Here is a 13,130-nt window from a genome sequence, read left to right on the forward strand (position 1 = left end):
AACATCATAGTGCTACTAGGTCAAAGGAAAAATAATTATCAGAATAATGACCAACCAGTATCAATGCAAAATGAACCAAAATTTTTTTGTTCATGGACAATGTGGAAATTTACTTTGATTAAAAATGTTTGATTTTGGTTTTACTTTTCTTTAGATCTTAATTAGGAATAGGAGATTGGGGTGGGAAGGTATGAAGGCAGATTGTGGATGATTCAAACAAATTTTTTAAAAAAGGAAATTGCCATTTGGATTCTTTTCTCCAGAGAAGTGGCAATGGGAGACTAATTTTCTATTCTTTTAAGTCACTTTCACTGTTCTTGTAAGTCCTTCAAAGACACAAGATTTAGGCATATAATAGAATAATCCCATGCTCCTTTACTTTTTATTCCTTTCCAGATTATTTTCTTGATGCACACATTACCTTGTTTAATTTTCTACTGTTTTATTTACATTATAACTCTACTAAAATTTTCTATTATGTACTAGTTTTCTCATTACCTTAGTTTATTTTATGATATACTTGTCTACTTCACAGACTCTGGACTCAAGTGTTCCAGACTGATATTTTCTTCCTAATAATCTTCTATTCCATTAGGATGTGATCTCAAAGGCTAAATTCTATTTATGGATTCTGGTTCTGATTCTCCTTTGGATAGACCTATTCCATTATTTGGAGCAAGTATTTTACCTAATTTATCAAATAAAAGGCTATAACTGACAGCATTAATGACGTCCTTCATGGAAATTGAATTCTATTATTCAGAGGGTCATTAATAGAAAAGGAAAATGGTCATGAGATTAGATTATTCACATCTTCATGATGCCCACAAATGCATGAGAACATGTGTATGTATATATGTATATCTGTGCATGTTTTTAATACACACACAGACTCCATTTAATAGCTGGTTCTGCAAAAATGTCAAATTAGTAATATAATATTATTATATTATAAGGGAACTATCCTTACAATAACTACAGAATCATTGTTCTAAACATTAAGATATATTCCTTGGCCACCAGAATTCAAACTACAAATGCTTAAATATTCTTAGATCTCATTTGATTTTTGGTTCAAGCAAGCTAATGAATGTAAATCACTTTGCAAACTTTAAGGAACCATATAAAATGTCAGCTAATTGGAAAGGCACCATAGAGCAGACATACAGAGCTCAAAATTCAGTCAAATCATTAGTCTCTCTGACTTTGGAGTCCTCATCTGTAATAATAGCAACCACCTTACAGAGCTTTACATATATAAAAATATGTAAACCACTTTGCTAATGTTAAGAGCTATATATATGTAAACATTTTAAAGCTATTTATGACATCAATGTTCTGCTTCCCAAGGTATGCAAAAGTTTCTAACATAGATACAGCCTGCATGTTCCTACTACCTTTAACTGAAGCCATAGGCACAATTTGGAGTAACTCTACTCTACTCCACGTTTACTCTAATTTAGTTCATTCAAGCCCTAGCCCATTCTAGCCCTTTCAAAACTCTACTCACTTCTTTTAAAATTTTGCTACATTCAATTTTTCAACCAATAGTCCTTCCACCTCTTTGCTTTTCATTGAAACTTAGCTTTCTCTCAAGTTCTAAGATGCTATATTTTGAAATACTATCCTCCAACCAATTTCCTGCCCTTCTAATTGTTTCATTCCCTCACATATTTGATTTCAACTTCTCTTATATAGTCTCTTATCTTCAGCTGCCATTCTCCTGCTCTCTTTCACTGTCTTTACTTTTCTTTCTCCAGCTTTTTGGTTCATTATCTTAAACCATTAACCTATAACTATAAATTCCCCTATGCTTGTTATTCCAGACATATTCATTTTTTATTCCTGGATAGATGTGATGATCTGATTTATCCAATGAACTCTTGATGGGGGAAAAAAAAAATCATGAAATAAGTCATCATTGATGATCAACAAACTTTTTATTCTTAATTATTCCTTGCAACAACTGTTCCAAATTGTTCTTGTGCTTTAAGTACAGTCCTGACCCTCAGAGCAGATGACTTAAGTCTTCTGCTTTACTAAGATTGAGACCACATGAAGAGAATTCCCTCAATTTCCATCCTTTATTTCTCACAACTTCTTGGCACCATCATCTATTCTCTCTTCCTCACCCTGTCAGAAGTTATTCCTTATTAAGCATTAAGGCTGATAATTCTGCTTGAGTACCTATTGCTAACCATCTTTTCTAGGACTTTATTATAGCAATTATCCTTTTTCTCTTTCATGTCTTTAATCTGTCTCTCCAGTAGCTCTTTTGTCTGCCTATACACATATTCTCCAATACTGAAGACATACATATCCACACAAGCATTCTATTATTCTACATATGATATCTGGTTGCCAGGATATCCTCTCTTTTCTCTTTATCATTAAACTTCTCGAATTAGCCAAGTTCCTACTCACTCAACCACTTTTTTTCATGCCCTTGCAATCTGGCTACCTCTCCCCACTACTGTGCTGAAGAACTGCACTCTCCAAAGTGAACAAACTTTTAAGCACCAGATCTGAAGTACTTTCTTTGGTCCTCATTCTTACACCTCTTTGCAGCAGGCTCTTCCTTCTAAAGGTAGTGTTTTCTTCCTGAGTTTCAGAGATGTTTTCTTGAATCTCTTGTCTAACTACTCCTTGTTTTCTAGGCTTTTCCAGAAAACCTCAAGGTTTTCTGTGTAACACTTTCTTTTATTAGAAGCAATAATGTATGGGGGAGAGTTCTGCACATGTCATCAGGATACCTAAGTTCAGATCCTTTCTGACACTATTATTAGTATGTGGCCATGCCAAAAATCACTCAGCCTCTCTGAGCTTAATTTACTTATCTGGAAAATAAGAACATCAGCTATAGCAGTATTTCACAGGGTTATCTGAAAGTTCAAATAAAAACATGTAGGTACAGTGTTACATAAATATCAGTCAACAAGTATTTACTGAGTGTTCAGCATATGCCACCTTTTATTATTCTGTCAATCTTATTCTCATTGCTTCATCTATTATTTCTAAGCAGATGACTTCTAAATCTACCAGTCCCTCTCTTTCTCCTGAGCTCCCATGCCATGTTTCTTTATAAAATTTCTCTCTGTACTGAATTTTCTAACACTTTACATACAATATATCCTCCTAGATTCCCTGCAGTTCTAAAATTCTATGCTTCAATATGTATTATTTTATTGTTAAGTCTGTTTACCTTCCATGATGTTACCACTTCTGTTAGGAGTAGTACAATTCCCAGCAGTACCATCCAGTACTCCTTGTTCAAAATAGTAGTGTTCCTCCAATTCTTCCCTGTCCCTCACTTCTTACAAGCAAAATTAATAAGGCCTGGCCTGTTGGTTATACCTCCATACCACATGCTCTCTTTATTCCCACTGCCTCAACCTTAGCACAGGCTCTTATCACCACCTGCTGGTCCTATAACACTAGATTTTTTGGTCCAATGTCTACCCAATACAATCCATCCTTCATCCTGATGTTGCATTAATCTTCTTTACAAAACTGATACTTTTCCTCAAATCTTCAGTGGCTCCCTACTTAAAAATTCTTCACCTAGCATTCAAACATTCTACACTCTGGTATTCTTAACTTCCTTTTTAGTCACATATTCTCTATAATTTAGCCAAACCAGACCATATGTCCTATGCATACCTGCCTAATCATGTTTTTGCTCATGCTGGCACTTATACATATATATCATGTCCTTTTCCCCGCTTCTGACAAATGAACAACTAATTATACACCTTTTAAAACTCAACTAAAAAGAGCCCTCTGAGATGGTCTTGCCTGATCCCACAATCTGAAATTACCTTTTCCCACTTCAATCACATATAATATACTTGTTCTGTATCTCTTGAATGAATATTATCTGTGTTTTGCATCCATCTATTAGACTGTAGGGCAGCTAAGCAACAGGCACAGTGGATAGAGTACTGGGCTTGAAATCAGAAAGACTTCTCTTCCTGAGTTCAAAGCACAATTCTGTTTAATGTTTTATTGTATTATGCAGAGAATAATATATTATTCTTGAAATGCCATAGCACTATCTTGAAACCAACATTATATTCAATCCAGAACAGATTACAAAAGACTTCTATAATCCCACCATTAGACATATATATGTACACATACATATGTATTTTGTACAAACTTAGAGCTAAAGTGAGGTACATAAGGGTCCTTGGTAAGATTTGAAAATTTTTATTCATATGCATTCCTGCCTAGAGACTGAATTTTAATTGTAGGACACTGAACTTAGGTTAACACAAAATAAATATTTACCCACCAGAGAGTAATTTGTTAACACTAAAAAGATACATGTTTAAAATATTAAAATTTAATTCCCACTTAGCCATTCTTGATATTGTTCCTTATACTGTACCTCATCCTTATATTGTACCCCCAGCTCTGAATCTCATCCAAAGAAATCTTTTAAAAAGTAATCTTTATTTAATTTTTCTTGAAAATTAAAAAAAAAGAACCTTTCTTTTTTTAGTAGACCTTGCACCTACCTTGGTGATGTACTTGACTATCTGAACTGTATATCTTAGTACCTTTCTTCCTTATTGATGGAGTGCGGTAAGTCTTCTGGGTTGTTGTTGACAGGGTAGAAGCGAACGAATTTTCAAAATCATCTGAACAATAGGTATCACTATATTGTTCTTGTTCTGAGTATCCGTCTTGATTGAAATCTGGGCTTCTTGCTCTTTCTCCCATTGTTTTGACATATAGTCTGTATTCACATAATTTCACGGATCCTTTTCTCCAGAAGTGTCCCTAATAATAGGGAAGGATATTTTAATAGTCTTCCTATTCTGGTAAAAATACTGTATTCTTTGTAATTCCAAATTTTTCTCATGTTCAAATGATCCAAGTTTCATATTAGTAATCAATATTATCACTCAATACTATTCTTCTGTACTTATAAAAAATTTCCCTATAGTTAAGAAACTAACTATAATTAAAAAAAAAAAAAAACACGATTAATAATAGTCTTAAAATAGCCTACTTTTAGGTTTTGTAAAGTTAATGTTAGCCAAAGGCTTTATAGGGAAAACACAAACATATTCTGCTTTATTTTTTCTAATGGGCAAAGTAGTGTATATTTCATAATCTGAACTAAATCTTTATACATAAGAAGAAAGTATATCAACATTTCCTAATTGTCAGTTTGTGCTACTTTGATTTTGAACTTTACAAAAATTCTCACTTCATATAAATTCAAATTCACCTTTCCTTAAAGGATTCTGAAAAAAAAAAAAAAAAACTGAATGAAAATTCAGAATGAGGATATGATTAAACTGTTAGCTGCAAAGACTGCAGAAGAATGAAGAGAAGCTTCAGAACCCAAGGTCAAACCAAAACATAAACAATAAAACAAGTGGCAGGAATACTTCATCATTTAACTGCTTTTTTTTTTGTTATATTAAAAACATGGATCCAAATACATATAATTTTTAAAAGCTATTATTGTCAAATATACATGGAAAAAGAGTCACTATCTAAACATCTCTCTATAGCTTCATAAAAAAAAAAAATTGCTCAGGCAACCACCAATGATAAAGATTAGAGATATCATACTGTATACCTATGTTAACTTTACTGTAATGTTCATACGTAAACATTAACTTCACCTTTCATTTCATATGTGTTATCATCATGGTATAGCATTTACTAGGTCTATATTTTAATATATTTTATATATAAGCTTTTATTTGATATATCCCTTTGTTATATAAGCTAATTTTAATGGAAGAGGAGGGAAAAATTTGCATTACATAAAAACTGGTATAGGTAGAGGTCTTCAGAATAGTCCATTTGTGTATATTAGGATAATAAACATGTTTAATAAACCTTAGAGATAGCGAGAAGTATCACAATGTGGACTGCTACATGATAACATAAATAATAAAAATAGAACACAAATATATTTTATAAAAAGGCATTAATAAAAATTCCATTTCTAGGCATATAAGAATAGTGTATATAAGAAATTCGCTACCTTAATTTTTATTGGTAAAAATGTTATATTTTATAAAATTAATTAAGTTAGACCTACATACTATTTAAATACTATCAGCAGCAATATAACCTTATTCATTGTTAACTTCCACCTGAAATCACCTTTGGGTCCAGATAAATTCCACAAATATAAAGCAAACTGTTAAGATTCAGTCATGGACAGTTATACTTACATACAAAGATTTCTTTAGTCTGGACTTTTATGTGTGAGTTGGTTGGTGAATAGTGAATTCCTGGTGAAGAAACTATCATCAACTGCTCTGAAACTTAAATAACTAAGAAAGTTACCTTATTTTTTAAAAAAGCATATGTGGAATTTATTTATGTATATATAGAAAAAGAAAGCAACAACTTCTTTTCAAAAGATTTATAACCAACTACTTATACCATAGCATGTATAAGAAAACCTTGGGGAAATCTTAAATATATTTGTTAAATGAATTATCTGTTGTTATTTTTTATATGACAATAATATTCCATTGCTATTATACACCATAATGTATTCAGGATAATCTTTAAAAACTGATTATCTGTGATTCGATGCTTAATTTAATCTCTACAGGAGCAATTCTCCACTACTTGTTTTAGCAAGGTCCAGAATGGCCCCTACAAGAGAAAATAGCTATTATACATATTTTTACATAGTATGCTATAAAGTATCATGTAAACACAAAATCTTTTAAAATAACTTGTTTCTGAAAATTTTACTAAGCACTAAGTAACTAGCCAAAAACCCATGTGGTAGTAAAGTAGGGATTGTCTTTTGAAATATGGGTAACTTGGAATTTTTTTTTTAATTTTAGTACTTCCCCTGCAAAAATAACTTATCACATTAATTTTATGAAACCCAAATTTCCTTACAAACAAAATCCACAGGGAAAAATGAAAACAGTATTTTCTTACATTTTGTGACAATTTTGAGTCTATAAAAACTAACTAGTATTTCTAACCTTGTTTTACAATTGCAATCTCATGTTGTTAGGAATAAAATTCTTAATTGTAGACTGATCCAACCATTCTGAAAAACAATTTGTTACTATGCCCAAAGGGCTATAAAACTGTGCATAACCTTTTTCCAGCAGTGTAACTACTGGGCCTCTATCCCAAAGAGATCATAAAAGAATTTAGGACCCACCTAGGGAAAAAAATATTTGTAGCAGCTCTTTTTCTTGTGGCAAAGAATTGGAAAATGAGTAGCTGCCCATTAATTATAGAATAGTTGAATAAGTTATAGTATATGAAAGTAATGGATTATTGTTATATAAAAATGATGAACACACTGATTTTAGAAAAGCCTGGAAAGATTTACATGAACTGATGTGGAATGAAGAAAGCAGAACCAGGAAAACATTGTACACATCAACAAGATTGTGTGATGTTCAACTATGATAAGATTTGGCTCTTCTCAACAATTCAAAGATACAAGGCAATTCCAATAAACTTTGGATGAAAAGTGCCATTTGCAAACAGAGAGAGAACTATGGAGACTGAATATAGATAACATTATTTTCATCTTTTATTTTCTTCTGGGTTTTTTTGGTAGATTTTTCCTTTTCTGATTTTTTTCTTCTAATATGATTCATATGAAAATATGTAAAAAATAAATGTGTATAACTTAAAAATAATTTCATATGTATATATACATATATGTAAAATAAAATTCTTATTCCTTTGCAAAGATAATTCCAACTCATGTTCTTAATATTTTATTTTAAAAATCTATGTCTTCACTAGAATGTAATTGATTTGGCCAATCTGCAACTTTACTTCGAGTTACTAAATCAAAGAATATGTCTAGTGATATAATTTCCAAATGAGCTTTTCAGGTTCTAGAGTCAAAAGTTATCTAGCCTTCAATTGGGCTTATAATTATAGCCTATTTAGAGTTGTAGGAAATGCCAGAGTTAACCCTGCTAGCACAATCTTCAAGGACTTTCACACCCAGATGGAATGAGATTTTAGAATAGAGAGTTTCCCATGACTAGAATATTTATTTTTAGAATATTAGTTTCTGGGGGCAGCTAGGTGGATAGAGCACCAGCCCTGAATTCAGGAGGACCTGAGTTCAAATCTCATCTCATACACTTAACACTTCCTACTTCTGTAACCCTGGGCAAGTCACTTAACCTCAATTGCCTCAGCCAAAAAAAAAAAAAAAAAAAAAAGAATTATCAGTCTCTAGTCTAGAAATGTAAATGGATACTAAAAGTTTTTTCCCCCCTAAAAATCTACTTTTTAATTTTAAAAGGCAAGAGTATTCAAATGAATTGACAATGGATTTCTAGGGCCTTTCAAGTTCCAAAGGGGAAAACTTAGAAAAATTCACTTTTATTTTTCCTTTCTCCTATAGTGTCTATAAGAACTTAAATTAGGACTTTTTTTAACATGTTAGTTTAAAAGAGGAATTCTCTACTTTTTTAATGTGATGGCACAGTCTGAAACACATTTGGCAATCTAAAGATTACAGACCTCCTCAGAATGTTTTAATGTTTTTAAATATATAAAACGAAATCTAAGGAATTACAAAACAATTATATTGAAATGCAGTTAAGAAAACATTTTTTAAAATGCAATGGGAACCTAGTTTAAAACAATTCAGGTTATTATAATATTTCCATTATGTCTGGGTGGATCATCCCTTGTTGGCATTTTCAGTTATCTTTTTATAGCATTCTTTTACTCTCCACTTTGTCTTTTTATTTTAATTCTAACATTTTTATAAGGCTTGCTAATAGTACATAAATGAAGTGCTGAACACAACAAAAGATGTTGCTGTCCCCATACCCCCAACAAAATTGTTTCTCTCTTTTCTTTTTTTTTTTTTTTTTAAACTATTAAACTAGTTACAGTAAATTTAGTCACTGGCAAATGACACAAAGAGCCTTTACCTTTTATGAAAAACAATTATTTAGGATTTCTTTAAGTACTAAAAATTTAGATCCCATTCAGAGTTCTGTTATTGACCTGTACTAGTTTGGAAAAATAAATATATTCCACAGGATCCCTTCACAATAACATTCTTTTTATGTTTATTTTAATTTCAATCAACAAGCATTTACTTTCCCCTTGCAGCTAATAAGACCACAATATTCTTTTTAAATTTCAAATGCTAAGAAATAAACTACAGATTTTCTAACAAAGACCAATAAGACTCCACAGAGAGATAAATGTCAAAATATTTCATAGATTTAGAACTTTTTTTAAAAGTCAATTATTATTCCTTGGGGTGGAGGGGAGGGGGAAATCACTGGAAAGGTCAGGCACCATCAAAATAAAAAAGAAAATCAACTTCCCAAGACAAAAATGCTTTCTCTGTAAAAAAAGTAGAAAAATTTGAAATTGATTAATCTGACTGGGAAAAATATTTAAGAAAAGTTCTCAAGGAAAAAAAAATAACAAAAAAAGTAATTGGCAAAAAAAGTAATTGGGTATTTTTCTAAAACTTGTTGCTTTACTTTCTTGATTAAAAAAAAAAAAGACAAAAGAATGATGTCCTGAAGAAAATTCAAATCAAAAATGCAACCAGGCAAGTAAATGAAAAAAATTGCTCTAAGAGGTCTTGAAGCCATTTTCTTCCCTCCTTAAACATATATCCACTAACACCCTTATTCCTCCTAAAATAAAGGTGGCACTCCCAATTCTGAAAGCTTAAAATTTATATGAAGGTTCCTGGAGCTTCTGCTGGTCATTTGCATATAAGTATTTGTTACAGTTAACAAAGCAAAACCAAATGACTTTTTTAAATTATCTTTTAACATTATAAAAATTAATGTTAAGGTTAAAAAAAACTCAATGTATAAGGAATCCAAAGGATGTGATCCAAATGCCAATATCATAAAACACAAGCAAGCTGTGCTAAAACAAAAAATCACACTGGCTTGGGAGGTGCAGCAAATGAAATTTTGGAATATAATCTGTAGTTTAATCACTGTCCATAAAGTAAAACCCGTTTATAAGTCTAGTGTTAAGAGATAGGACTACTACCAATTCACACCTGGCTTTAACTACAGACATGTTTTAAGGGATATGTGTTGATCTATGTCAGTCAAAGCAATGTTTTAGGAACATAATCTTATGATTAAGACAATATTTAATTAGCTAAGCAATTGTTCTTAAAAATACAGAATCACTGAGACTTAGATTTTGATCTCTCCCTACCTTTTGGTTCAGATACCTTAGAAAAAGTGAAACAACCAAATACTTCACACAAATGTTCTGTGTAATAATGAGTTGTCAAAATTCTACTGTACTTTTGTTTTTGACCTCATAAGGGGAATTTTTCAGGGTTGGTATATCACTAGTTAATAGAAGGATATGCACATAATTCATTCTTTTAAAGTTGCTAATTCTATATATTTGCATAAATACTTTATTATCTTAGGGAATTCAAATATAAACTAATTTACACAAATGTCTAATAATATTGATGAACAACACAAAGAAATCCGAATATGAAATTTGCCTAGTACTACATAATAGAATATTGGAAAATAACTGACAGCCATTTATATCAAAACAATAATATTGCCTGTTAAGTGTTTTATACATAAAGGTCTTTTTTTAATGAAAAGGTAAAAAAAAAACAAAAAAACCCAACCTTTTTCTTATTTCAAATCTCATTTTTTTCTATAGTTTGCATAGAGATAAAAGAAAAATACAGAAACACATAAACATATACACCGCTCTCATTATCTGATTCTAAGTTAAATATTAATTATTAAAGCAATTGGTTTTTTTAAAAAAAGTATAATCACTGACCCCAAACAGATTTAATTTGATCTTAGTGCTCTTACAATTCTTCATGTCAGAGACAGATAACCTGAAAACATACACATTCCCTTTCAAAAATAATGCCCTTTCTCCCATTTAATGTGGAAGGAAAAGCATCAGATTAGAATAAAGAGAAATGGATTCAAATATATGGTCCTGATAATTTTGAATTGCATCATCTTAGATAAGTCACATAACTTCTTTAAGTTTGAGTTTCCTTATTTGTAAGATAGGTGATAATAAAGACTCACACTATATAGCTCATGGGGTAGTTTATAAGGAATATATTGTATATACTATAAAGCACTCTATTAATGCAATAAATGAAGTTAGAATCATTTTCTATTTCCTATGCTTGACCTCACTGAGAACAATTAAAAGACAATTAAAATTACTTTGAATCCCATTTTATTTAAAAAAAAAAAAAAAAACTTACAACATATAATTGCCCCATGTAACTTTTTTAAAACATTTTTTATCACAAATTTATTTACTGAAAAACAAAGAAGAAACTATCTGAAATTGTTAGAAATGTTTGTTGTTTAAATAACAAATAACAAGGTAAGAACAAAATTGTCCTGTTTCTTTCTGTCCCCTTTCAAATTTTTTTTATGCTTCTTTTTGTATCTAACCCTGGGGAAGTCATTTTTTAACTCATTTGCCTCAGTTTCCTCATCAGTAAAATGAGTTGGAGAAGGAAATTGTGTAAACCATTCTAGTATCTTTGCCAAGAAAACCCCAAATGGGGTCTAAAAGAATCGACTTGACTGAAAATGACTGAACAGAACTGACACTCCTCTGCCCCTCTTGTAACAGCTTAATCAAACTAAACGTATCAATATGTTGATGTCAGAAGATATCAAATGCACCTCTAAAGTCTATCACTTCCATGTAATTAAAAAAAAATCCCTTCCTTAAAAGACCCCCAAGTGCATTCATTTTCCTGTATGTTATATCACCAAATCCAGACTGGATGGAATTTTCTAAATCACACGGTGAGTCTCTGCTATGTATTTTTATATATATACTTAACAATATAGAGCAGATCTTACAAAGTCAGAATCATAGAATCTGATGATTGGAATTGACCTCAGAGATCATTTAGACCAACCTTTTATGCAAAGCAAAATGCTATTTACATAGAAGAAAACTAGTCATCTAAGCATCTTATTACCTCCAGCAATGGAGAAACCTGTTCATTTTTTAAAATGCCCATTTTTTTAAATTTTTGAATAGCTCTTAAAGTGTTAGTGACTTGGGACTCTCATTCTATACTTCTTAAAACTATGGTTGGGGGTAGGGGGATTCTTGAAACTTGTGACATTATCCGTGAATGTTTAGTTTGTATACTTATTTTATATACCTGTATTCCTGGAGTCATGGAAAAATTTCTTGGGCAAAAAAGCTGAAAAAGTTTAAGAAGCCCATTCTATAGAACAATCTTTCAAATATCCTGTCTTCACCATTCCAGCCTAAACATCATTATATAGCATTTCAAGTTGCCTGTACAGGCTGCCACCTCCTGTCAATGTCTTTTCTGAAATGTGAGGCTAGTTTGTTAGTGTCCTTTCAGGAAGCAGTATCTAGAACTGTACTTAATACTCCAAATGCAGCTTCGCCTACATTTGTAAAACAACAGTATCATCTCCCTTGCTAGGAATACTTAATCAAATTGCCTTTTTTTTTTTTTTTTTTAAGCTACCAGTTCACTGTTAAGTTTCTCTACTTAGAAGTTTCATTTCAGGTCTCATAATCTTTCACTCCCATGCCTTCAATCTTTTTCCTTTCTAATCCATCCTTTACAAAGACATTAAAAAAGACGTTTGTAAAGTGAGATCTACCCATGGTATTTCCTTGTCCTATAAGTTTCACATTTCTATGGTGCCTCAGATAAAAAATAAAATCTTCCCTTCGACAGTGAAAATCCTTTGAGATCCCCTAAACTTTGATTCCATGAAACACACATCGTACAATGTTTCAGCTGAACTGGACTATTTTTCATTCTCCACATATATAATAACTGCATCAGTTATATTTTTATATAGGGACTGTAATATTTTCTCTCTTCATTTAAAACTTTTGTTTGAATTTATCTCTACACACACACACACACACACACACACACACACACATCCTCTTCCCCTCCTCTCCAGCAGAACATAATCTCTTTAAGGCAAGGCAGTTTTCATTTTTCTCTTTGTATACCTAAGGCCTAACAGTACCTTGTTTATTCTACTGAACAGTGGCCACTAAGTCCATTAAACATCTCCGTTCTTTGAGATGCTTTTGAATTATATTCTTCCATCCTGTACTATGGTAGCTAATTTATT

At 31.4% G+C, this 13,130-nt stretch overlaps 1 protein-coding gene across 4 annotated transcripts in view; it reads right to left on the reverse strand.

The window, feature by feature from the left end:
* LCA5 (lebercilin LCA5) overlaps positions 1 to 13,130 on the reverse strand; it is a 68,612-nt gene that overhangs the window by 52,849 nt on the left and 2,633 nt on the right. For 2 of the 4 annotated variants that reach the window (XR_007953573.1, XM_051997309.1), the window contains exon 2: positions 4,521 to 4,785. Coding sequence is in view for 3 of the 4 variants with exons in the window: in XM_051997309.1 (XP_051853269.1) it covers positions 4,521 to 4,725 (205 nt within the window). In the remaining variant the exon portion in view is untranslated. Of the gene's footprint in view, positions 1 to 4,520; positions 4,786 to 6,203; positions 6,259 to 13,130 lie in introns of those variants that run through there. The other 2 variants (XM_051997310.1, XM_051997311.1) reach the window with 2 other exon arrangements.

This window comes from Antechinus flavipes, chromosome 4 (assembly GCF_016432865.1).
Source record: "Antechinus flavipes isolate AdamAnt ecotype Samford, QLD, Australia chromosome 4, AdamAnt_v2, whole genome shotgun sequence".
NCBI lineage: Eukaryota > Metazoa > Chordata > Mammalia > Dasyuromorphia > Dasyuridae > Antechinus > Antechinus flavipes.